The 24,224-nt window shown below is 46.9% G+C and overlaps 1 protein-coding gene across 2 annotated transcripts in view; it reads right to left on the bottom strand.

The window, feature by feature from the left end:
* The window catches only part of PALM2AKAP2 (PALM2 and AKAP2 fusion), a 225,707-nt gene that overhangs the window by 117,490 nt on the left and 83,993 nt on the right, over nucleotides 1-24,224 (bottom strand). For both annotated transcript variants that reach the window (XM_081103470.1, XM_081103469.1), the window contains exon 2: nucleotides 5,908-5,953. In XM_081103470.1, the coding sequence (XP_080959596.1) occupies nucleotides 5,908-5,953 (46 nt within the window). The remainder of the gene's footprint in view (nucleotides 1-5,907; nucleotides 5,954-24,224) is intronic.

The following is a 24,224-nucleotide window of genomic DNA, read 5'->3' as shown; positions in this document are numbered from 1 at the left end:
AGTTATGATTTGTTGATTCACTTAGTATAAATAAAACACTGTTTTTTCTGCATCCTTGCTCTGAGCATTTCACATTAAATTCTCAAATAACTTTCAGAGTAATTCCATGAGGTGGGTAAGATCATTATGCCTATCTGACAGATGAGGAAACCGAGACACAGGAAGGTCATACAGACACTAAGAGAACAGCCAAACTTGAGCCAACGCTTTGGAAACCAGAATCCATGCTCGTTAACTTGTGCTACCAGCCCAAGGGACCATGGTCAATGTCCATTTGATGTCTCAGTCATTGTCATACCACATGATGACCAACTCTTACTGCCAAGCGAGTTGGTAACATCTCCAAAAGGGATCAGTGATAAAATGTGGGTACTTCAAAAGACCCACAGCAGGGTTCCCAGAAGTGTTGAGTAGCCCCAAAGAAATGTAGACTTGCCTCTACTGAGCCCTGGTTTTCCTCTAAATATTGACAAATAGTAACCCATACGCCTCCTGGTGGCTTTTTAATAATGACTGCTATATTTCTCAGGCCCTTGCCCAAAAAGCTGCTCTTTGGCCCAAGAAGCTAAAGCCTGAACTACTCAGAGGTACCCAAAAAAGCGTCTAGAGAGGTGTATGGCCCTTGTGAATGTTTGTGCAAGGCCTGCTTCAGCACTCCCAGAGTCGGCAATGGCTCCAAAGGGGCTCCAAGTGTTAACTATCTGCTGGGTGGCCCTACAGACTCAGCTGGGGTGACCCCTTCCTCAGCACCAATGTCCTGGACAACCCATTTTGGGGGGGTCTTGACTTGGAACTTTAGAAGCAGGGCATCATCTGTGTCTCTGAGATGGAAGATAACAAATAAGGGGCCAGCATATTCAATTCTCCAGTCCTTTGCCAGCTGCCTGCCACTGGCAGAGATTCACAGGGCACATGTATGGGGGTGGCCCCATAACCTTGTCATTTTCGTGACTGTAGGCTTGGGTTTAAGTCTGTTGACCCCCTGAGGGATCCCTGACCTGGGCAGTGGGGCTGGGCTGGATCTTTTGCTCAGGCTCTGCAGGCCCATCTAAGAGGCTTGGGGGAAAGCAGGCTGCTTGGCCTCCTTGGCCCCTGGTCCCACACTCCAACCCTGGTACGTAAGGCCTTATGAAGAGGCGCTGAGAGATGAATCCAAGGAAACACCAAAAGTGTTTCCCTGCAAAGTGCGGGGCAGAGCCAGCCTGCACTACCCACCTACACACAGGCCTTCTCAACAGAAAACAGGGTAAGGTAGAGCCACAGACCCACTACCCCCACCCTTGAGGCAAGCGTTTCAAGAGGGACAGGGGCCCAAAGCGAGACTCAGAAAAGGGCAGATTCCGAAGAGGCACATCCAGGCCCACCTAACCCCAGCCCTTCCCCCACCCTCCTAGGACTCTAGCTCAGAAGGATCCTATGGCAGCTCCAACCCCTAGCAGAGCGCCCATCCAAGGCCAGCTGTGCCACTAACACAAAGAACTGAGAGTCTGGACGCAATACACTTCCTCCACATTTCATTGTGTGAGCTTGGATAGCTCTGCATGTTCAATTGTAAAGTGGAGATAATGAGACCTACCTCGAACAGTTCAGAATTAAGGTAATGCGTAGGTTGCTTTTAAAAAACATAAAGTGCTGTACAAATGCAAAAGATCGTTTTTATTATTCCATAGAGTGGGTTCTGATTCAATGACAACATTTACTAAAGACAGAGTGTAGGCGACACTGACATCTCCTATCTCAGCACATAGGCACACACTCACGTTGGTCCCTGGAGCAGGCCCGAGGCCTTGTCCACTTGGCTCTGAGGACTTTTGCCCAAGACCAGCTCTGTGATATTTAGTTATCTTTGCATGTGCCCAAGGAAAACTCTCTTCCTCTTGGATGTGCAGATATCACATCTTCCCCGAGAGTTGGTTTCCATTGAGACCCAGCACTTCTTCCCCAAGGGACTGTTACTCATTCAGTTCCAGCTTCCATCGGGGGTTCCCATGCACTGAAACTCAGCTTGGAAGATTCTCAAAAGGATGTGGGCCTCCTGGTTTGTCTCAGACTTTCCCAATGCTACTGAGTCAGTCTGCTTCTCCCGCATGGACACACACGGAGGCTGCTAGAAACAGCTGCACAGCGAGCTCACGGGAAAATCGTGAGAGGCTGCCGCCATCTTGGGAGCAGCTCGTCAATACAAGGGCTCCAGTGCCCTGCGGTGTGGGTTCAAATCCTGGCTTGACACTATCTGTTAATGTTGGGCTCTTCATCTATAAAACATGGGTAACATCGTTGTTCCACCTCATCAGTTTGGTATTAGGATTAAATGACAGAGTGGGTGTTAAAATGCACTTCAGTCTCATTACTGAGCTTATACCATTGCTGACTGACTTAACTTCTTCATGTCTTTGGCTTTTCCTTTCTCATACTAACTGATCCAAATAAATAATAAAAAAACCTAACAACAAACAAATAAGTAAATGCTTTCTGCTCATTGGGAAGGTTATACTGTTACTTTATATTTTATTTTACCCCCAATTCAAACCTTGCTCAAGTGTCTCCTCTCTGGGGAAGTGTTCACAGGTCCTCCAAGTTGGTTTACATGCCCCACGAGTGTGCTCATTTGCATCAGGGCTCCTGGCTCTGCACTGTATTGTTTATGTGCTTTTCTATTTCCTTCATTAGACTGTTAACAGCTTAAGGTTAAAAAACAAACAAATGCATATCACACCGTGCCTTGGTGAATAATGTTCCATAAATGACAACTGTATTACCAATCACTGATTTGTCAATCACATTCATTCTGCCACAGAAGCATTTTGCTGACTTTTAACTTTACAGCTGTGGGAGAGGGGAGTGTCCCTACAGATGAAAGGGGCACCTGGGAACAGAGACAGTGACCAAAGATGGACTTTGTGCTGCTTTTGGCAGGAAACAGAATGAGATTCACCTGTGCTCATTGACTGGTCTCTGGACTCATCTGGAAGATTCGGTTAAAGAGCCAGAGTTTTGGGGTATTTCATTCTCTTCAGATGACAGGGATGCTGCTCACAAGACCTTCCAGAACTTCCGTGCACAAAGGGTAAAATCTTCCCTCTGGTGGCTGAAACGTGGCGACACTGACTTTTGGGTGTTGCCAGTAACTTCCCAGGGGAAGCATTCTACAGCTACATGTTGAATGAATCCTCAGGTGATGTCACTGCACCTGTATCTGAAGAAGCCAGAGGAAGAACAGAGCCTTGGCCTTCAGTGAGTGAAAGGAGAGGATAAACATGGCTATTCAGACTTTCCCCTTCCGACAGGTTGCCTCTGACCCCCACAGGACAAGGCAGCAGTGCTGACAGGAATTGGGGGCTCTGCCTCAACACCATCCAATGGCAAATGTATTGCCAGGTACTTCACCTCCTATGCCACAGATAGGTAGAACTCATGAGTCCATCTTCCAGATGACCGAACTGAGACCCAGACTAAAGACTGCCCCAGACCTACTGACTGTAGTCCCAGTCTATCTGCTCTGCCTCTTGGAGAGGAGCCCAAGCTGGTGAAGAGGTGAGGACTCGTCCTCATCCTCCCTCCCATCTCCATTGAGACTCCAGGAGAGCGAGGCTCTGAGGGCAGGCTTGTGAGCGCCTCCGGGACCCTTGAACACTGCAAGAAGGTGGCAGAGGCAGGGTTTGCTGGATTGGAGAGTGTTCACTAAAGCCAAAGCACGGCAAAAAGTGAATGACTCATATGGTCACAAGACTCCCACTCCTCTCTCTCTCTCTCTCTCTCTTCTCTCTCTCTCTCTCTCTCTCTCTCTCTCTCTCTCTCTCTCTCTCTCTCTCTGTCACACACACACACACACACACACACACACACACAATCACACACACACTTACAGACTGATTTCACTGTTAGAAAACCTGCACTGACAATAACATATACAGGGTGTCCCCCCAAAAAATGTATACACACTTTAACAACTGATAGCTGTTAAGTGAAATGTATTTTAATAAACACTGTCTATACATTTTGGGGGACCCTGTAATTCATTGAGGCTGATACATTCAAGAGAATCATCAATAGCTTCCCAGTATCTAGGGAAACTCAAGTCCATAACTAAACAAGCACGAGTATTTGTGTTTATTCTTCGCACACACTGAGGAGAATTCTAAAAGACTGTCTAGATCTTTCTCGAAACTCCACTGGGCCCTACTGGGGTTACTCAACCCCGTTTGGAAAGGGGTGGCCCGGGTGTTGGCTGCTCCTGGCTCCCCGTTCAGAAAGCAAGTCCTTTCATGAAGCTCAGCTGTTCCTCGGGCATCCAGCAAAGCTGGTCGTGCAAAGGCAGAAACTGTGCCAACTGTTGGGCACTTTCAGCAGCAGCCTGTGGGGGCAACCGACTGTCCTCTGGAGCAGCCACTTCAGGGACGGTTCAAGCAGCCTATTATTCAGTTGATATAAAAACACCCACCAGCTACATGGCACCAATAACTGAATGTCTCCATTCTTATCGAGCGCACGCCACACTGGCCACACTGCCTGGCCGCTCACTTCAGAAACCAGAAACAACTTCGTTAACCATCAAGATCCACATGCACAAAAGGGGAAGGGACAGGAAAGAAAGAGCAGCCCTCCTGAGCTCTGAGGACCAGAACTCTAAGATTGCTCGATGGGCAAACCACAGCATTTCAACATTGCCAACCAACTTTCTCACTTCAGTGGTGACCTCTCTAAGACATTTACGACTTGGAGAGTTTGATAACGAGGGTCTCAGAGCCACGGACACCATATCAAATGCTTCTTTAAAAAAAGAAGGGCCTGCATGCCCTTTGCCCAGTGAAGAAGCTGTCCAAAGGATTTTAAAAACACTTTAATACGCGTTGCTTCCAGAACATTACACACTATTTCTCCAATAAATTTATGTGTTTCCAGGGAACTCCTGGACCAAAAGGGGGGAAAGAAAAGTACTTAAGTAGAAAAATGTCTGGAGATTCCTGTATGCCAATATGTTAACAGACCTTCTCTTTTAATTGTTATTATTTCATATAGCAGCAGTAATCATTCCCTCATCTGCAGAGGAAATATATAATCCAGCTGTGGTGGCTCCAGTAAAAATACCACATCTGTAGATCATTGGCAACACTGTGCAAGCTTGCTCAAATCTAGGCAGTCTCCGAGAGCTCTCTCTCTCTCTCTCTCTCTCAAAATACATATGGGTACACTTTTCTGAAAGTGCATATACAATTAGCCAAAACTGGTTGCTCCTTTGTATGCTGAAAGTAGGTTTTTACATTATCCATACCCATAAGAGAGAGGTTCTGTTGGAATATTACTCCCAGGACCCACATAAGCTATGAGAAATCCCCAGACCCTTCCCGGGTGGTGGCTTGGGCCAGTGCCCTTGTCAATATCAAGTAGAACAGGGAAAATTAACGCTCCTGCCTGGTTTCAGGGAGGAGGTTCTACCGCGTGGCTGGCAGCGGGGCGGCTGCTGGTTTTCCACTTAGCAGAGAACGGTTTCCGCAGAGGGGATGGCAGCGCCGTTCTGGCCACTGAGCTCTCGCTCTCCAGGGTATGAAGTCAGAGGTATCCCTGAGCATGGGGTGATAATATTCCAGGAATCACCGCCCCCCGCCCCAGCGCCCCCACTCCCAGCATCTCCCTCCAACCACGTGTCTGTTTAGGCTTTCCCCAAAGCCCAGTAGCATCTTATTTCTAAGCCAATTTTCCACATTCAAATCCCCAGCCCAACGCGCGCCTGGGGGTTTCAATCTTGTAAAAGAAAAAGCAGCATAGCTGAGCCCTGACAGACTTTTATCCCCCCCCCCCAACACATGCCCCGCGGCTACTGTGCTGGAATGTCCATGGCCCAAAACACTCCAGGTCCCTTTGCATCCCAGACAATAGAGCAAGAAAATAAAATGAAAGTGGACTTACGGCTATGGCTTGCAGCCTTTCCTTGTGCAATTCTGCCTCTGCCATCCTGGAGAAGGGCACACAGGGAGGGGAAAGGAGAAAGAGAGAGAAAACACACGCTGTAGTCACTCAAGGAAATTGATGGGCACTTCGGGCGGGGGGCGGGCTTGGATAGACTCGGGGAGAGCCGAGGGGCGGCCGGGATGCGCTCAGGGGGCTGCGGGCAGAGCTGTGCGCGCGGCTGGCTCCGCGGCTGGCTCCCCGGCTGGCTGGCCCGGGCTCAGCCTCTGGCCCCCGCCCGCCCGGCCGCCTGGCTGCGCCCCAGCGCCGCGCTCACTGCAGCTCCCGCCGCCGCCGCTGGCCGCGCTCGTCGGAACGTGGGCCCAGGGCAGCCACTGGGAGGGCGCGCTGGCCCTGGGCTGGTTCTCCGCCCCGACGTCTGGGCCCTCGCTCCGCCCCCTGGGGTATGCGGGACCCTCGGACGGGACACGGCCGGCCGCCAGAAGCTCTAGGAGGGCAGAGGCCTTGGGGCGGTCTCCGTGGGTGGGAGTGGGGTGGTCCCCAAGGTGCGAACAGGCAACGCGCCTGCTGGCGGGCACTTGGGGCGCACTGCGAGCCGCTAGAGCGCACAGCCTGCGCTCCTGGGTGGACACGCGCTCTCTGGGGCAAGAGGAGGGGGCGCATCCAGGGAGCAGATGCCAGCCAAGGGGCCTCTGGTTAAAAAAAAAGAGAAAAGAAAAAAAAGTGGGAGGTGGAGGGGCTGAGCACATGCCCCAACGGTCCAGCTGAGGCCTCCAGTTTATGTCAGATGCTTGGGCTCCAAGTGGGGACATTTCCAATAGGGAAGTGTTGCCTCGCCCACATGCCTAGATGGCGGTACTGAAACCTCAAGGCCACCCGCCAAGGTCTAGCTCCAAACAGGCTGCTGTGCGGCCAAATGTGTTTGTAGCCCTGGTGCTCAGTTAGGCTGGCTGGACAGCTTATTAGCTGTGAAACCCTGGGCAACTCACTTAACCACTCTGAACCTCAGTTTCTTCATGAGAAAAACGGAGGGCCAAAGTTGCCCATAATGAATGAGATAAAGGTGCTTCGTACAGGGCAATCTGCTCTATCCTTACTCTGTGACATTCTGGGCTGAAATTCGTGAGTGTCTATACTTCAACACAGTCTAAAAGGGAAAGTAGAATCCGGGCACGCAAATACTTCACCTGCTGCCCAGCTGGGGTGGTTCAGAGGTTGAGTGTCCACCCATGAACCAGGAGGTCACGGTTTGATTCCCTGTCAGGGCACATGCCCTGGTGAGGGCTGGATCTCCAGTGTGGGGCATGCAGGAGGCAGCCAATCGATGATTCTCTCTCGTCAGTGATGTTTCTAACTCTCTCTCTCTCTCGCTCTCCCTTCCTCTCTAAAATCAATAAAAATAATTTTTAATTAAAGATTAAATACTTCACCTCTTCATTACCAACACAGAAGATAGTGCTAGAGCACCTCTTCTGTGACAGGCACTGGGCAGGATGTGAGAGGTGGATAAGATCGGTCCAAAAATAAATAAATACTAAAATACAAATAAAATATTTCTTAACATTCAGGAGGGATCTGCTAGAATCCCCAACTTTCATAAGCAGACTTTCCTTCAAAATAACAGCAACAAACAACTAGAGTGTCCTTTTGAGATCCTTGATGCTTCTCAAATGCAGGATTTAAGAAGGTGTTTTAAAAGGTATACACATCAAATTTTGCCAAATCTCCTCTTTCCTGGGCAAATTCTCACAACACAAACTGCCTTTTCAACTTTCACGGAGGTTTTACCTGTCACTTGATGATCAATTACTCCCCTCCCTGAAAAATGAAGCAGCCACCCAAACAGTTTTACTGGTTGTTTTCCCTTCCTCTGTGTGACGGGTGTAGGTGGAGCTATTTGTGTCATAAAGCCAGGCCAATGCCAGATTTGACAATCCCATTCCAATATATCCAAACTTCTACTTCTGGCTATAACCCATCCGTGTCTTCAAACCTCTCACTTTCTCTTCACTTCCCGCACCAGCTCCCGCAAGACAAGTCCTCTGAGGGTGTTTTGTTCACACATGAACAAAACTGTTATTACTTCAGGACGGTGACAGCGTAGCCAACAACAGTAGAGAATAACAGGATGAGGAAAGTGAGGCCAGAGAGGTGGAGAGACTCAGCCAGCGCCATAGAGCTGGGATTGAAACTCAGATTAGACTCCGCAGAGCCCGTGTTCTTAACACTCAGAGGAGCACAACAATGTGGATAGACTTAATGTCACTGAACTGTGCACTTAAAAGTGCTTTCATTGGCAAATTTTATGTTATGTATATTTTACCACAATCAATTCTTAAAAGGAGTCAAGGAAGAAGAAATGGGGTAGGAGAAGGGCCTGAGCACCCTTTAAAAGTTACCAGCTGGAAAGATCTGAACCTCAGGATGAGTAGAAGGATCAGGATTGATGGCACGTATCTGGGTGCCATTTACTTTGAGGTTATAGCTAAAGCAATGAGAAGGGCCAGAGGGAAAAAAAAATAGAAGAAGAGGAGAAAGCCCAGCTGAGGAGACCAAGAATGTATCATCTGAGGAGTAGAAGGAAAAATTAGGAGGGATATTTGTACCAAAAGCCACATCAGGAGGAAAGGGGTTTTCAATAAGGTCAGATGCTTCTGAGAGGTCAAGGACACAAACTAAGAAGAGGCCATTGGGAAGCCATGGGTGACACTGAAAGAGCAGCATGTGTGTTGAGAATGAACTTGGAAGCAATTTACGGAGAGTGGAGAATGAAGCATCCATGAGAACAAACCACTCCTTTCAAATCCTTGCATGTGAAGGATGAAGGGGGAGGGGAGTGGGGGGGCGTGTCAAGGGGAACTAGAAGGTGGTCTACAGGAAGCAGGGTCAAGTTGAGGGTTATTAGGTCAGGTGAGACTTGAATGTTTCAGGACCAAAGGGGATTAAGCATCATGGAAATGAGGTCAAAGACACAGTCAAAGGGAAGATAAGTACTAGGTCTCAGATTGGACCAAAGAGCATCCATGTGAGCACTGGCAGCCTGTTTGGCCTTAGGAAAACAAGAACTAACAAAGGAGGGCAGGAAAATGGAGTGGGTAAAGACAGAAGAAATGATAAGGTGAAGGGGAGAGGAGTTGGTAGTGAGTGAGCGTGCGTCAGATGGCCTAGTTTTCCCAGCTAATGGGAGGGTCATTGGTTGAGTTGATGGAATAGCAGTGGGGGAATGCGGAAAAATAGAAATGGTTTGTAAAGAAGCTGTGGAAAGTGGGGAAAAAAAACAAAACTAAAACATGTTTGCCAACCAGAAAAAAGCATCAGAATTTCCTGGGGCACATCTCTCTGAATATATGTACAGAATTACATTTCTATGGGGTGAGGAAGGGGTTAGAGGTGGGTTTAGAACCATTGGACTGACTGAGTTTTACTAGAAATAGACAAAAGACTCATGACCAGTTGTGTGTACTTCCTTCGTGGTTTTTAAACAGCCGGGACTTCCTCAGTGGTTTTTAAACAGCTGAGGCCCGTGATGTGCAGTGATTGTGTTTATTCAGTGTTGAGGGTTGTCAAAGCAGGTATGCCAAAAAGGCAAAGGAGAGAAGAAATCTAGAACGCTGAACCCTGGGGTTTCAGCCAGCTGGAAGTATAGTGGACTCTTTCATAAACATTGGCTGCCTAACTTGCGAATCCCTTTCCATCTTCGGGGAATTCCCATATTATGAGCCATAGTAAGAGTCAGTGCCACCTCTCATCATAGAAGCTGGGAAATGCCAGACACTTGCTTCCCCAGGCCCCTGGAACCTATGGCATGGCATGCAGTCTGGGCTCAGTCAGGCGGGTGCACCTGCCCAGGATCTTGAAGGCACAGCGTTAGATAAATCTTTCAGGTGGGTAGCTCACCCTTGGTCCTGCCCATCGCCCAAGCCCCTTCTCTCTTCTCCCCAGCTGTCCTGTGAGCTACTCATGCCTGCTCCACTACTACCACTAGAATCAGTTTCTGTTGCTTGCGACTAAGAATCCTAAGTGAAGCAGAGGCATGTGGAATGAAGGACTAATGCTTGGCCAGAGAGCAAAGGGAAAACATTTTCTCCTCTTCCTCACTCCTCCCCTCAAATCTCTAAGTTTAGCACTTTAAAAATCAGTGAATCCATTACAAACACAGACATTTATAACCCCAAATTCTTTCATAAGCTTCTATTGTATCGCTATTCTATGCCAGACATTAGGCTACGGCTTGGTATTACAAAGAAATCCTAGTCCAGTGTTAATATCAGTGACCTTTTGACCCCCCCCCCCCCCACACACACACATTTAAAACCTGGAAAGATCTGTTACACTAGTGCATAATGCATGTAACAAACCACTGGTCCTTGCAGGCACAGTAAATTGTGTTGCATAAGCACTACCTGTTATTGTTTAATGGTGTTTCTGATAGATGCTGCATTGCACAGAGAGAATACGGAATGCTAGATTTGCAAAAAAATAGATGTTTAGTTAATAAAATTTTAAAAATCTATTTTAGGGTATGAGTCCTTTGGGAACCACAACCGATCACAGCCCATTCGCCTGTGGGGAAAACAGGAGCACTCTGAACTGAGAGGGAGATATAAGTTGCTGAGGCCCATTGAGTGAGTAAACCTTAAAGTCTTGTTGAACAGCAGTGGAGAGTGTAAAATTTCATAGTAACTTGAAGCTTTCCTTTGTCAAAATAACTTTAAAAGGAACACCGATGTCCTCTAAAATGTTTGTGTTTTGTATTAGCTCTCTTTTGCCTAGGATCTTACAGAATGTGCGGTCATTCAAAACATGTGTGATGGCTGCACAGAATCAAAAGGAGGGGAACGGTGCTTGGAGCCCTTTTGGCCCCTGTGGTTGTGAACAATTTGGGAAAGTTCATGGGCTTTCAAGCATGTGCTGTTTTTAGCAATGGGATTTGAGGGATAGATTCATATAGGGAGTGCCCGTGGTATAAGAAGACAGAGAAAGAAGTTAGAGAACAGAGTGTCAGCATGGGCAATAGACTAGGCTGGATGATAGATGTTGACTAGGGTCTCTATGTAGCAGACTCAATATGAGCAACTGGGCATCTATCTAGAAGTGAATGTTACTATTTCAGTTTAATGGTTTCCTTTGCTCTGGATTAGCTTTGGCGATGGAAGTGAATTGACTTGTGAGCCATAGAAGAACTGAGATGTTCTCAGGAGTATCAAGAATTACAGCTGGATGGTGAGAGATCATGTGACATTTGCCTTTTCTGGACATTCAGATGTTGGTTCATAATAGTCTTGTTATTGACAAAAGTTTTGAACTGTGGGTTTAGGAAGTAGGAGGTGGGTGTGACACAGAGACAAGGCATACACTCTAAAGATAAGTTAGAATCCAGTCCTCAGATGTACTCACTACTACCTTGAATTCTTTTAGACTCATTTTCCTCATCTTTCATGGTGGGATAATAACTCTAACCTCATTGGGATATTGTGGTAAATCAGAAAAACAGATATGAAATGCTTGAGAGTGGCCACACTAGGTTATAATTACCCAACCCAATTATTGCTTCATTAAAAATGTCATAGACCAGGGGTGGGCAACCCCTGGCACGCGTGCCAAACATGGCACGCCAGTAAGTTTTGCTGGCACACGAAATCCTCTCTTATAATCTTCCATTTACAATTGTGAATCTTTGTTCTCAGTGATGAATTTTGTTAAGTCTCGTAATAGGAGTAGCCTGACGGATGAAAGTAGTAGCTCGTGCATATCTCTGAAGGTCACGAAATATAAACCTCATGTAAAATCTCTGTCATCAGTGATGCAGCAGCAAAAGTCCCACTGATAATATCAAATGGAGTCATAAAGTTTTCTGTCAGACTATCAGTGTACATGTATACATTAAAAAATAAATGTATTTTTCATCATCATATACTGTCTTTTTGTCGCTCGAATGAATTTTATTATTTCTTCAAGGTTCTTCACATACATACACCTTAAGAGATATTAAGTAGGCATAACATGTTCTCAAAAAATTAGGGTTGGCACGCAGAAAAATTTTGAGTCAGAGATTTTGCTGGTTTTGGCATGCACTCACAAAAAGGTTGCCTACCCCTGTCATAGACCAATCAAGGCAGTGACTTGATTTTATCCACCCTTTTATGGAGGCTTTTTTTTTTTTAAGAACTTTCAGTATTATTAAAGTTCCTCACATTGTTGGGTACTTTGCATCTTTTAAAAGGGATGAGCATCTACTGTCTAGAAATTTGCTCACCAGACTCTCCTTTTCACGATTCTTAGACACCTACAATCTTATCTTTTGGAATAGATCAATTTAGTCATTATAAATAAGAAGGAATAAGAAGAGACTCTTAAGAGGAGATAGATTCAGTGCGAGGAAAAGATGGAAAGGAAAGCTTAATTTGGGAGTATTTAGAGGAGAGATACATACCTACACATTAAAACTGCTTCTTGGTGGAGTCCATTCTCCATGTGGGTGTGAATTAGCTACAAAGTGAAAAAGTCTTTGGGAAGGCCAGTTTGGTTCTCTAAGGCCAGCAGACACAGTCGGGTCATTGGCTTCTCAGAGAGCTTACAGGAGGTTGTAGGTTGACAATGCCCTGTCAGCTTGGAATGCCTTTTGGTAGGGTGGCCATCAACACCACTTTCATTGTTAGCCATGATCTGATAATGCCGTACACACTCTGCAAGTCAGCACTGCTGACAAAAGAGAGGTTCCTATCGGATTGGCAGTGGATGGACAGTGGCCCATCAAGTACATCCTGTGTGCCCTCCTGATTGGGGGATAAATAGTGTAATTGGAAAGTCTAGCTTCGGCTCCTACCACCTAGGGATGTTGAGCCTTTCTGATGCCCTTTGGAGTGTCCAGCATCTTAATATTCCATGTCCACCCCTAGCCCACCCTGAATACACTGTCAAAATGGATCCAACTTGTGCTTAGCCCCCTTACCCCCCAAGCCTGTATCATTGACAGGGAACAGTCTAAAAACTTACTCCTGACTAATATGTAACCCTCCCAGCTGGGGCCTCCTGGACAAATTGCCTTTCTCAGAAGCAGCTCTAGGTAGAGTGGGATGAGCACAAGACAAAGTCTCCACTCTAGATCCTAATCCTAACTCAGCCACTAACTGTGTGACCTCAGACAGCCACTCAACCACTCTGAGCTGAGGTTTCCTATTTGTAAACTAAGAATAGGGATAGTTAACTCCCCCATAAGGCTCTTATAAGGATTAAAGGAACCCATGAGTGAGAAAGTGCTTTGAGAACTAGAAATGCTCTGTGTGCTTAAAGTACTACAGTCAAAGGGACGTTAGGGACTTAGGGAGATGCTGGCAGGTCAGTAGGGAAGTGTTCGGAGGACCACACAACATTCAGCAGCAGCTGCTGGCTCCACCCACCAGGAGAAAAGACTCCACTAGCACCGAAGACAAAGCAGCTTCCAAGTTTCTGACGGGTTTCTACCATGATCAAACCCATAAATGAAAACGACCAACACCACTGAGGCTCTCTCTGACTTCTCGATATTCCTTAGTCGCCCAAGTGACTTCTGTTTTATCTGTTTGAAGACACAGCCACGTATTCTGATCTACGTGTTAATTTGCTTCAATAAATGCCGAAAAGTGTCCCAAGTATCAGATGGAAGAAGCAGAGAGAAGCAGGAGAAAGGAAACAGAAACCCTTGGATCTTTCGTGCCATTTGTGTGTGTATGTCAAGCCTCTATTTGACAGCTACTTGGTCTGTGTTTACATGAATGTGCTCTCCTCTTCTGCATTCATTCGGAGCTAAATTTATCCCACTAGAGGGGAAGGAATCCTTGGAGAGGTGGGGGGTGAAACAGAGGCGGGGCTTGAGTGGGAGCCAGGAGCCCCTCCTCAGGCCCCCAGGATGGAGCCTGTCCTGACTTGACAAAGGAGAAGGAACATGTTTTCATTGTCATGTCGGGCACCCTTGGCTTCTGAGAAGGGTGTGAGCACAGACAAGACTCCGATCTTGTGTATTAGAGAAAGCAGTTCCCAGACTCCCATGAGTGCCCGAGTCTGGCCCCGCTGTTCAGAAATGGACACTGGGGCTCTCCAAGCCTCCGCAGTGAAAGCAGTGTCTGTCCCCCAGGGGGAGAGTTAGCAGGGCAGCTAGCAGGGGCACTTCCTATGCAAATTTGAGCTTGTCTTCTGTTGTGATGCCATTCCATTGTTTCTCTCCCAGGACAGTCTTTCTGGGGCGGGGCAGAGCACAGGGAGGTTCTGAGATCTGGTTGGATTCAGGGCTGTGCGCCCATAACTGGATTCAAGATCAGTGATGCTTGTGCAGGACCCAGGACCTATCTGTCCTGATTGGTTTCCCTCTCCCCACTCAGTAACTGTCTTTCCTCCTCTAAGTTCAGCCCTTACTAAACCATCTTTTGCAAGTGGACAAGTCGTCGCGATTGAGATAGCTTTTCCTGTGACCACCGAGTTCGTTCTCTGCTAGAATTGAATTAGTGCTCTCCCTGTGGATCAAGTGCTCAGTTTCCATCTGGGATTCTGTCCCCTTCGTTGTGTGGAACTTCCCTCTGTGGGGTGGGGGAGAGAGGCTCCTAGGAGTCTGAGATGGTTCTCCTTTGTTTGAGTCACCACAGCATCTTGCCAGAGCGCTACCCTTTTTTAGCCTCCAGTACCCTCTACTCCTCCCCAGAGAACTTGACACCTTCTTCATCTGTTTGTCCCACTCCAAATTTGGTGCTTTCTCATACCATGAGCTATGCCTGGAATGCAGCCTCCCCCTCCCTTCTCTAACTTTCCAAGTCTCCTCATGTTAACTCCACAGAGTTGCAGAAATCCCACTCCCACAGGGTATGCTTGACAGTCCCTTTGGGAAGGAGAAGTGGTTATTCCTCCCAGTTCCTAAATAGTATGTGACTTTGTGTCAGATAAATCAATGTCTCACAAGCCACCATGATGGCTGTTCCCTTAAGTTGGGAAGAAGCATGGACTAGACCAGCCTGACCTTAAATCCCAATTCTACCACTTAATGACCTTGAGAAATTCATTTGACCTTTTGAGTTTACATCACTCTACCATAAAATAGGAAAGAGAACAACATCCATTTCATAAGATTCTTGTGACAATCCAATGAGGTAATATATCTATAGCTCCTGGCATACTGTAGGTGCTCAGTGAATATTCTGAATAAAAATAAATATATTTTTATTGATTTCAGAGAGGAAGGGAGAGGGAGAGAGAGATAGAAACATCAATGATGAGAGAGAATCATTGATTGGCTGCCTCCTGTACACCCCTTACTGGGGATTGAGCCCACAACCCGGGCATGTGCCCTGACCAGGAATCGAACCATGACCTCTTGGTTCATAGGTGGATGCCCAACCCCTGAGCAACTCTTTTATAATATGGACACAGTCTTGCTTATTCATTGATATCTGTATCCCTCTGGATGTGTTTCCTCATAGATGTGCCTGGGTTCGAGTGAAGGCTCCTGAGTTGCTTGTTCAGCATAGCACCAGGTGCTACAGACTACATATTGGTGTCTCCCAAAATTTATATGTTGAGCCCCTAATCCCCAACAGATGGAAATGGGGTGTTTGGGAGGTGGTTTGATCCTGAGAGTGGAGCCCTAATGATGGGATTAGTACTTTTGTAGGAAGAGACAGGAGAGAGCTGCCTTTTCTCTCTCTCTTATCACCCTGCGAGGACACAGTGAGAAGACAGCCATCTGCAAACCAGGAAGAAAGCCTTCAATAGGAAGCATCTGTTGGCACCCTGATCTCAGACTTCCCAGACTCCAGAACTATGAGCAATGAATGTTTGTAAGCCACCCAGTCTGTGGTAATTTGTTACAACAGCCTGAGCTAAGATATGCCCAATACAGCCCTTTCGACTAGACCGGCCCTTCCTCACAAATGCTCTTGACTCTTGCTTCTTACCTCCAAAATTTGCCATCCAAGGTCTTTTGATGCTACACACCTTTTTGTGACATTTTGGCTTTGCCAAATTCTGCACATATCCTGAGAGACAACAATACGAAGTGTTCTATGCTGTGGCTCTAAGCTTTGCAGGAGGACAGATCCCAGAATCCTTCTGAGAACCTGATAGGAACTTTGGACTATTCCCCAGGGCAATGCGCATGCATGCAACATTTTGCATACAATTTCTGAGCTTTCAGGAAGCCCTTTGATTCTTCCACAGACATGCTTAAAAGACCAATGGGCCCTTAGCTTAAAAGAAAAATTTCTGCTGTGAAACCTAGAATATCAGAGGAACTGAGAGAGAAAAGAGAGTGAACTTATCCCCAAGGGCCAGGATGCTCACCTTGGTTACTAATGAAAATCACCAGAAGTCAGGGTAACTCGCACTCAGTCCTGAATCTCCCCTGACCTCGCCAATGGCTGTCCAAGCCGCCCACTGTCCACTCTGAGAGCTGCCTTTCCTTAGTTCCCACTCACAGCTGCTGGTAGAGAAAAGGCACAGGCTCTAAAGGAACCCTACCTGGGTGTGGGCTACCTCTACTGTCCTCCTGACCCAGAGCTTCATCTGACCCCATGCCCATCCAGCCCTTCGTCCTTGTAGAGAGGCCTTCACGCGGCCTTCCTCAGGAGGGGTGTGTCTCGCCTCTATACACAACAGGTATCCTTTCAATCCAGTCTTGCCTCACAGGGTGAGCTTAGAACTGCTTTCTATCCTAGATGGAAACTATACAAACCAACAAAACCAGATACAAGGACCCTGCATTTGAACAGGATAATAAAATGGCTTCTCCCCATCACCCTCAAACAGTGTTAGCTTCTACCTCATAAGACACCATGATGAATAGTCTCCAATATTCAAATTCCACTTTTCCAAAGGCCCACCCCACCTCCTCCTCTACCCCACCCCACCCCAACCCAACCCTGGTGAGTGAAGTCATTTGACGTCCAGTCTGGAACTTCCAGCAAGAATTCAAGCTTGATCCAAAACCACTGGCCTCTCCGGCTTCCAAGAAAAACAGTCTATCACGGAATTCAATACACTGTTAGGTTAGTTGGAGCCAAGACAAATGGAGCAGGCTTTTCCTCAGGCAGGGGACCCCAGCCTTTCCCAGGTGATGACCTAATGAGGCAAGCAACCAGTGAGCGTCTGGTTTCAGACCCCAACACCCCGGAAAGCCAGGCAAAGGGTACTGTCTTTTCGGATAAATTACAGAGCAGCCATGAGATTTCACACTTCTCCTCTAAGCAAGGGAAATCCTAACTCTGATAATCCTATTAGTTACAAAGAGGTGGTAGCAGCCCGGCTCCTTAGAGGAAACACTTATTTGGTAAGAATATGACCACTGGTGGGGGGAAAAATGGGGAGGATGTGCTTTTGCCATTTAGACCTAACAGGAATGTATACTAGTAGCCTCCCAAGTCATAGTAAAGCAGAAACCAATTGATGTAAAGTAAAAATGGAAAGTTTCCAATGTTATTCTAAATTAAATAAAGGCTGAATTGAGTATTGGAGAGGATAGTTTGAATTTAAGTGTAAAAGTCTGGGCTTTTTAAATTTAATAAACTCTTCCATGATACTTGTTCTGTCCCTGGATTCCTTTCAAGAGCCTGCCAAGCTTTAACTAATGTAATCCTCCTACCAGCCCCATGAGCATAGCACTATTATTATTATACCCATTTTACAGATGAGGACATTGACACACAGAATTTCTGGTCACACAGCTTCTAAGTGGCAGATTAATAATATCAGGTAACAAGCTTGTGCTGTTGGTAGTGTGTACCTGTGTGGGACTATTTAAATGTTGGGACAATTTAACTGTATTATAAATAATATGCATTTGAAAAAGGTAGAAGTGATTCCCTTCTTTCTTTTCCTTCCTCCCTTCCTTCCCCCTCCCTCCCTTCCTCCCTCCCTCCCTCCCTCCCTCCCTTCCTTCCTTCCTTCCTTCCTTCCTTCCTTCCTTCCTTCCTTCCTTCCTTCTTCCCTTTCTCCTTCCCTCCTCCCCTGCCCCAGGTGCTGGGAATCAGCAGAGAACAAAACAAAGAAGCTGCCTTTTAGGCTTTCATTCCAGGGAAGGGAGAGAGGCATTGCCAGTAGAGAACCCTACAATGTAACTTCAGAAATGTCCTGAAGAAAACCAACCACCTGAAGGGAAGATGGCGGTGTGGAGATGAAGACATGGCAGTCCATCAGAGAGACCTGATGGAGCGAGTGACAGAACCGTGCCAGTGCTGAGGGAACAGTGTCCCGGGCTCAGGGAACAGCACATGGGAAGCCTCTGCTCCTTGGAGGAGTAGCAAGGAGACCAGTGTGACAGGGCAGAGGGAGCAAGGGGTCAGGTAGTGAGAAAGGAGGCCAGAGCGCTGCCAGTCAGATTGTGGCCTTGGGCGGGTTTAGACAAGCTGTGAAGGGATGTATTGAGATTTGAAAAGATCACCCCGGCTGCCAGTGATGCAAGAGGGAAGACGTGAGCAGGAGACCAGACGGAGGGTCACGCAGGGGTCATGAGAGAGAAGGGTGGAGTGGTGTTAGTGTAGACAGAACAATGCCCTCCAAAGGTGTCCACGTCCTGATCCCTGGGCCCTGTGAACATGTCACCTCACAGGGAGAAAGGGACTTTGGCAGTGTGGGCAGAGGAGGCACCGATGGAAGCACTGCATGGGCAGGGCCGGGAGACCTCTCAGGGATGGGGGAGAGGAGTGGCAGGGAGCAAGAATCCAGAGTCAGTTACGGGGAGGGCACATGGGCGCTAGGGTTCAAACCCCAGCTCAAGGGCTTACAAGGTGCAGTGTAAACCTGGGGGCATGACATCATTTCTCTAAGAGCAGCTCCCTCAATCAGCAAATGAAACTCACAGTGCCTCACCCATGGGGGTGCTTTGCAGGCAAAAGGAGATAATCCGTGTGGAGCCCTTGGCCCAGCCCCAGCAGGTACTAAGCCCTCTCATACATGCTGAGTAGCGGCATTTGTACAAAGGGAGTCTAGTACAGTGGGTACAAACATCGGTGCCAGGCTGCTCTGGGCTCAAATGCCAGCTCCATACTTATCAGGCTGGGAAACTTGGGCAACTTCCCCGGGCCTCGATTTCATCCCAGGTAAACTGAGGCTAACAGTATCTACTTTGTTCGATACATGGGAAGGTCTGTGTTGGCTTTTATTGTTCATGATGGAGATGATAGACAACGCATGCCTTCTAAAAATACTTAGAGTGTGTGTTGCCTCCACATTTTAGGAATCACAAAATATGAAATAAAAACCCCCAGAACAGGTTTGCCATGTAAAAAGTGCGTCTTTGTCATCAGGTATTTAAATGATGCACTGTGCCTAATCGACACACAGCAAAAGGATGCTGTAGCATTAAATACGTACAGATAGGGGAAGATGCTCTCCGCTTTGCCTTCAAGGGGATTTCATGATGCTCTGAATCCCACGTCCTACGCCCAAGCCGCCAGGCCCTCTGCTTAAAACTTAGACCTGGCAGAGGGCGGCGTAGAGGAAACCACAAGGCGTTTGCAAGAAGATGCAGACACAGGCCTGGACATTCATATCCTGTGCCTGCTAGCCCGCTCTGATGTTAATCTCCCGCCCCCCTCCATGGCCCAGTTTGACACTTCTAGGCCTTCTAGCTGTCACACCTGGACCAAATCGAGGGCCAGGGACTTTGGCATTTAATGGTGTTTGAAAAACACTCAAATCATTTGTATCTAAAACAGGCAACAATGCTATTCCCCCTCCACAGGGTGGTTGACCCAGCAGCTTCCACACACACAGAAATGACCCTATTATGGGTAAAACCATGCCCTGAGCTGCACAACCTGAAGAGCGAGGTGCTAAGTGTGCGCTGTTTCCTTAAATGCCTCCTGAAAGGACTCGGGGGACAGAAACGAATGCTCACTTGACGTATCTTATCGGAGAGTCGGAGAGAGCCTGCCTCGTCTCCTCCCGGGCTCGGCTGTGTTCGTGGGCAGCCAGGGCAGCTTCCCGGCGGCACGCGGCACTAGGCATCTGAGGGGCCTGGATGTAACCGGGGACCACACGGCAGGTACGAAGCAGGTGCCTGTCACAGGAGGTTCCTGTGTTGATACCGAACCTCTGACCAAGCTGTGGGCTGTGTCTGCTTGTTCTCGGGGGTTTTACGCGAAAGCCTGCTCCTCATCGTCTGGGAGTAGGGCCTGTGGTCTCAGTTCCCTGGTCTAATGTCAGAGAGATGGAGAGGAATGGGCAACTTTAAGACAAGGAGTAGCATGACAAGGCGAGGCATCCTGGAGAACGGCTGGTGGGAAAACCATGTCTTCCAAGGAAAAAGATCACTTCCCCTATGCTGTTCTCCCATTTCCCCTTTGAAAATTTCCCATTCCCCCAAAGCTCGAGGCAAGCGGCCAGAAAACACATGCATTTGCTCCTCTGTAACAATTTAGGTTTCTTTCTGGTCCTCGGTGAGTTGCATGAGCCTGGGCTGCAGTGAGAAAGCACACAGCCTGCGGCGCTGTCACCATGTAGCCGTGTACACTGCTGTTTCAAGAAACTGCTGGTTCCTCTACTTTCCTCTGCAGGTCTGAGATGGCAAATCTGCCACTGAGCGTCACCAATCGATGAGTTTAAAGGCATGTGTTAGTGCTATTCCACACAGATAGCATTAAAATAGACGTTTATTATACTCTGAGAGAATATTTCATTAGAAAGGTCCACCATATTAGGTAAGTACTTTAAATGAAATATGGGTACTTAGGCCTACAGCCCAGGGGCCACTAGACTTCCACTGGCCAAAGTTCATTGTCAAAAAAGGAACTATTTTGGAGGCATAATTACAAAGCATTTCCCAGCATTCCCTGAGACATTTTGATAGCCCCTACGGGAAGTACACTGGTGGATGTGATAGGATATCATGTTTTACCTTGTTTAGCCATGGCCTCACACATCATTCACAGAATTCCACAAAGTGATATTGTCATCCCTGACATGTTCATCTCCTTGCAAACACTCAGGTTGTTTTTTGGAAAAGCAACAATTTTATTTGGGAAGAGATTTGCCATGTATCTTACTGGTTTGCCAGAAATTTAAAACACCATAGGATTAGATTTTCCTTTTATTCCAATATTATTTTATATGTAGCCAATTTTGTATTCAAAGCTATCTAAGTCATTATTTATTAAGATTGTTTCTAGGTATTCACATTAAGTTCATTTTACTTCTAGTTGATTTGTATCCCTTGTGGTCTAGATATAGAACATACTAAGTAATGATTAGCTGAATACTCCCTCTGGAGTGATCTATAATGAACATAAATCTTCTTTCAAACAATAGACACTCAAAAGGGGACATTGGAACTCGCTCACACTCCTTCAGTGCATGTGTCGGGGTAATGTGCCCTGACACAAAATCACAGAGACTGAGAGAATTTGCATTTTAGTGAGAGAATTTGCTTATAGTGAGTTTCTGGATGAGTGAGAGGGACTTCCTTCTGGAGCTTACTGGTCTCTTGTTCACTCTCTCTTGCTAGACTTTAGGGAAGAGGAAGCCTGAAGAAGTCCATGAAGCAAAGTCTTTCAAATCAGAGCTCAGTTAAATACTAGTTCTCCACTTACTAGGGTTCTGCCTGGGGACAAATGACTTAAACGATCTGAAGCTCAGTGTCCTCATCTGCAGAATGGGCATAACAACAATCTGTGGGGTTTTCATATGGATTACATGCAACGCTGGGCACGCTGGAAGTGCTCCATCTGAAGTAACAACTTCTAACTAGTAAAGATTATTATAACAAATACTAAACTTTTCTGGTCTCTGCCTCAATCTCTGTTCTGTCTCTCCCCCACTTCCTCTTCACTCCTTCCGTGTGACCATTGTCTAACCGCTGGCATGATTTTGGTGAGCATGCCTTCTTAGCCTAAATTCCACAAAGCAATGAGGAAATTGTTTCCTCTATGCTTACTTTTATTTTTTTAATATATTTTTAATATATTTTTAAATTATTTAATATATTTTTATTATATTTTTATTGATTTCAGAGAGGAAAGGAGAGAGAATCATTGATTAGCTGCCTCCTGCCCACTCCCTACTGGGATCAAGCTGGCAACCTGGGCATGTGCCCTTGGCCGGAATCGAACCTGGGACCCTTTAGTCCACAGGTCGACGCTCTATCTACTGAGCCAAACTGGCTAGGGCTCCTCTGTGTTTAATTGCAACATACTGTGGCGTAGAGTGAAACAAGCCAGACACAAAAAGCTGAGGAATATATGATTCCTTTTATACGACATTCTGGAAAAGGCAAAATCTACAGAAACAGAAACCAGATCAGTGACTGATAGGGGCCGAAGGGGTGGAGGGGAGATTGATGACAAGGGGCCCAAGGGAACACTTTGCGGTGAAGGAAATGTTCTGTATCTCGACTTTGGAAGTGATTAAACACCTGAGTACATCTGTCAGCACTCAATGAGCTGTACACTTGAAAAGGGTGAATTTTACTGTCTATAAATTATACCTCAATAAACCTGACTTTATAAAAAAGGAGATTGTGGCTTGGGACCTTCAAGACTTCCTGTAGGAAATTAGAGGCGCTTCTGGGAGTGCTCTTGTAAGTTACTAACTGTAGTAAAGGCAGACATTGGTAATCCCACTAGGACAGGGACAAAGTTCTCTGGGAATTCAGAGGCAACAGAAACATCCATCCTGGGACACCAAGACCTACCTCATGGAAGAGGTTACATTTCATATGGGTCTGAAGATTGCAGTTCATCGCTGTGGGGGCTTTTCTCCTCTACCAACCATGACCAATGTTTCAGATTCTAGCTTCTAGGTGCTATTGCCATCAAGGTGTTGGGGAAGGAAGCACCTTAGAAATTCATCATCTCAGGCTCTCCCCTTCACTCCAGGTCTCAGACTCAAGATCTTTGGCATCACAAGATCCGCCCCCCCCCCCCCCCCCACCATGATTCCTATATTGCTATGCACATGAGACTGAAAAGTCTGGTGTAGTTACTTCCTACCCACGAGCACGTCGGGCTTGACCTTCTAGCAGTCTTCGCTTGCTTCACCTTTGTTCTACCCAGTCTACATTGAATGCCTTTCTCTGGTCTCCCATTACCTTCTGTTTCCCTCCATATTATCCGCCACATTAGCATTTCCTGGACTCTCTGTCACCCACCAGGAGGTATGCACTGCTGTCTAAGTACCCAGCACAGAGCCTGGTGATATGGAATAGGTGCTACATAAGTGTTTTTTGAATAAACAAATGAATAAATGGGTAGATGAGCCAGGCCAAATAAAATTGTGAGTGGAAAGGTTTGTTTAGTTATCTTTTTACCATTTGCTTTTTCTTAGCTCTTACTCCTTTCTGGTTCTTGTTCTACACATTCAACTCCCAACCAATCAGGAAAGAGCAGGGCTCCCCATACTCCCTCAGGCCAGCCTCCGGCACTGAACAAATAAGCCTTCCAGATCTCTGCTTGGTTATGGATTTGGCTCAGAGAGAAATAAAAGTTTTGGGTTCAGATAACATTTTTGAAGGGACAGACATTCCCTAGCAATCCTAGCTTTGTCTTGCTGTGTAAGATGGGTTTCCTGAACGGACTCAAGTTCTCCATTTGGGAGCCTCAGTTAACTGTTGCTCCAAAGGCTGCAAAATTCCAACCACACAGAGAAAACGGGCTCTAGGGAGCTCCAAGCACGTGGTGTAGCAGAAGCGATTTACCGTCACGTGCGCATGTGACTTTCGGGAGTGAACCGAAGGGGATGCCAGCCAAATCCCTGCATGGCCGGAGTTCCCGCCAGAGGCCAGGCGCACTGATGGCAAAGAAAGGCCAACAAAAGAAACATTCTCTCTGCTTGTGAGCGAAACAAAGACCCTACTGAGAAAACCCAAGTGAGCGGTGGAGGTGTAAAATCAACAGAGATGGGGGCTGTCTGTGGAGGAGGCATCTGGTTTCAAGGTAAACATCCTTAAAACGTTTCCAGCATGAATGCACATTTGAATAATTTACTATCAGATGTTTTTCTTTTGACCATGAAGATCTAGGGCAGATTCAGAATTGAGGATACGCTTGCAAATGCCCAACGCAACTGTGGTTCCCACTCAGTTGAGACATTTTCTGAGTGGAATGCTTTTGAAAGCAAACTAAACAGCATGGCCTGTGCAAATCCAGGATTGCCTGGCTGGATGCAGACATGCTTTGAAAGATTTACGTGAACAAAGCACATTAAGTGGATTGTGCAGTTTGCACCAGGAGCCAGAAGCCAGGGTGGGTGTAGGGGTGCTGGTTCCTGTCTGGAGTTTCTTCGCCGCGAAGGAAACTTGTCTTGAACTGTGCTGCTGCTTCTGATCGTGAATGTAAATGTGTAAAGTTCCAAAAGATGTTCTA

Source organism: Myotis nattereri (genome assembly GCF_964212035.1).
Source record: "Myotis nattereri genome assembly, chromosome: 12".
NCBI lineage: Eukaryota > Metazoa > Chordata > Mammalia > Chiroptera > Vespertilionidae > Myotis > Myotis nattereri.
This window is presented reverse-complemented; position numbering and strand designations above follow the sequence as displayed.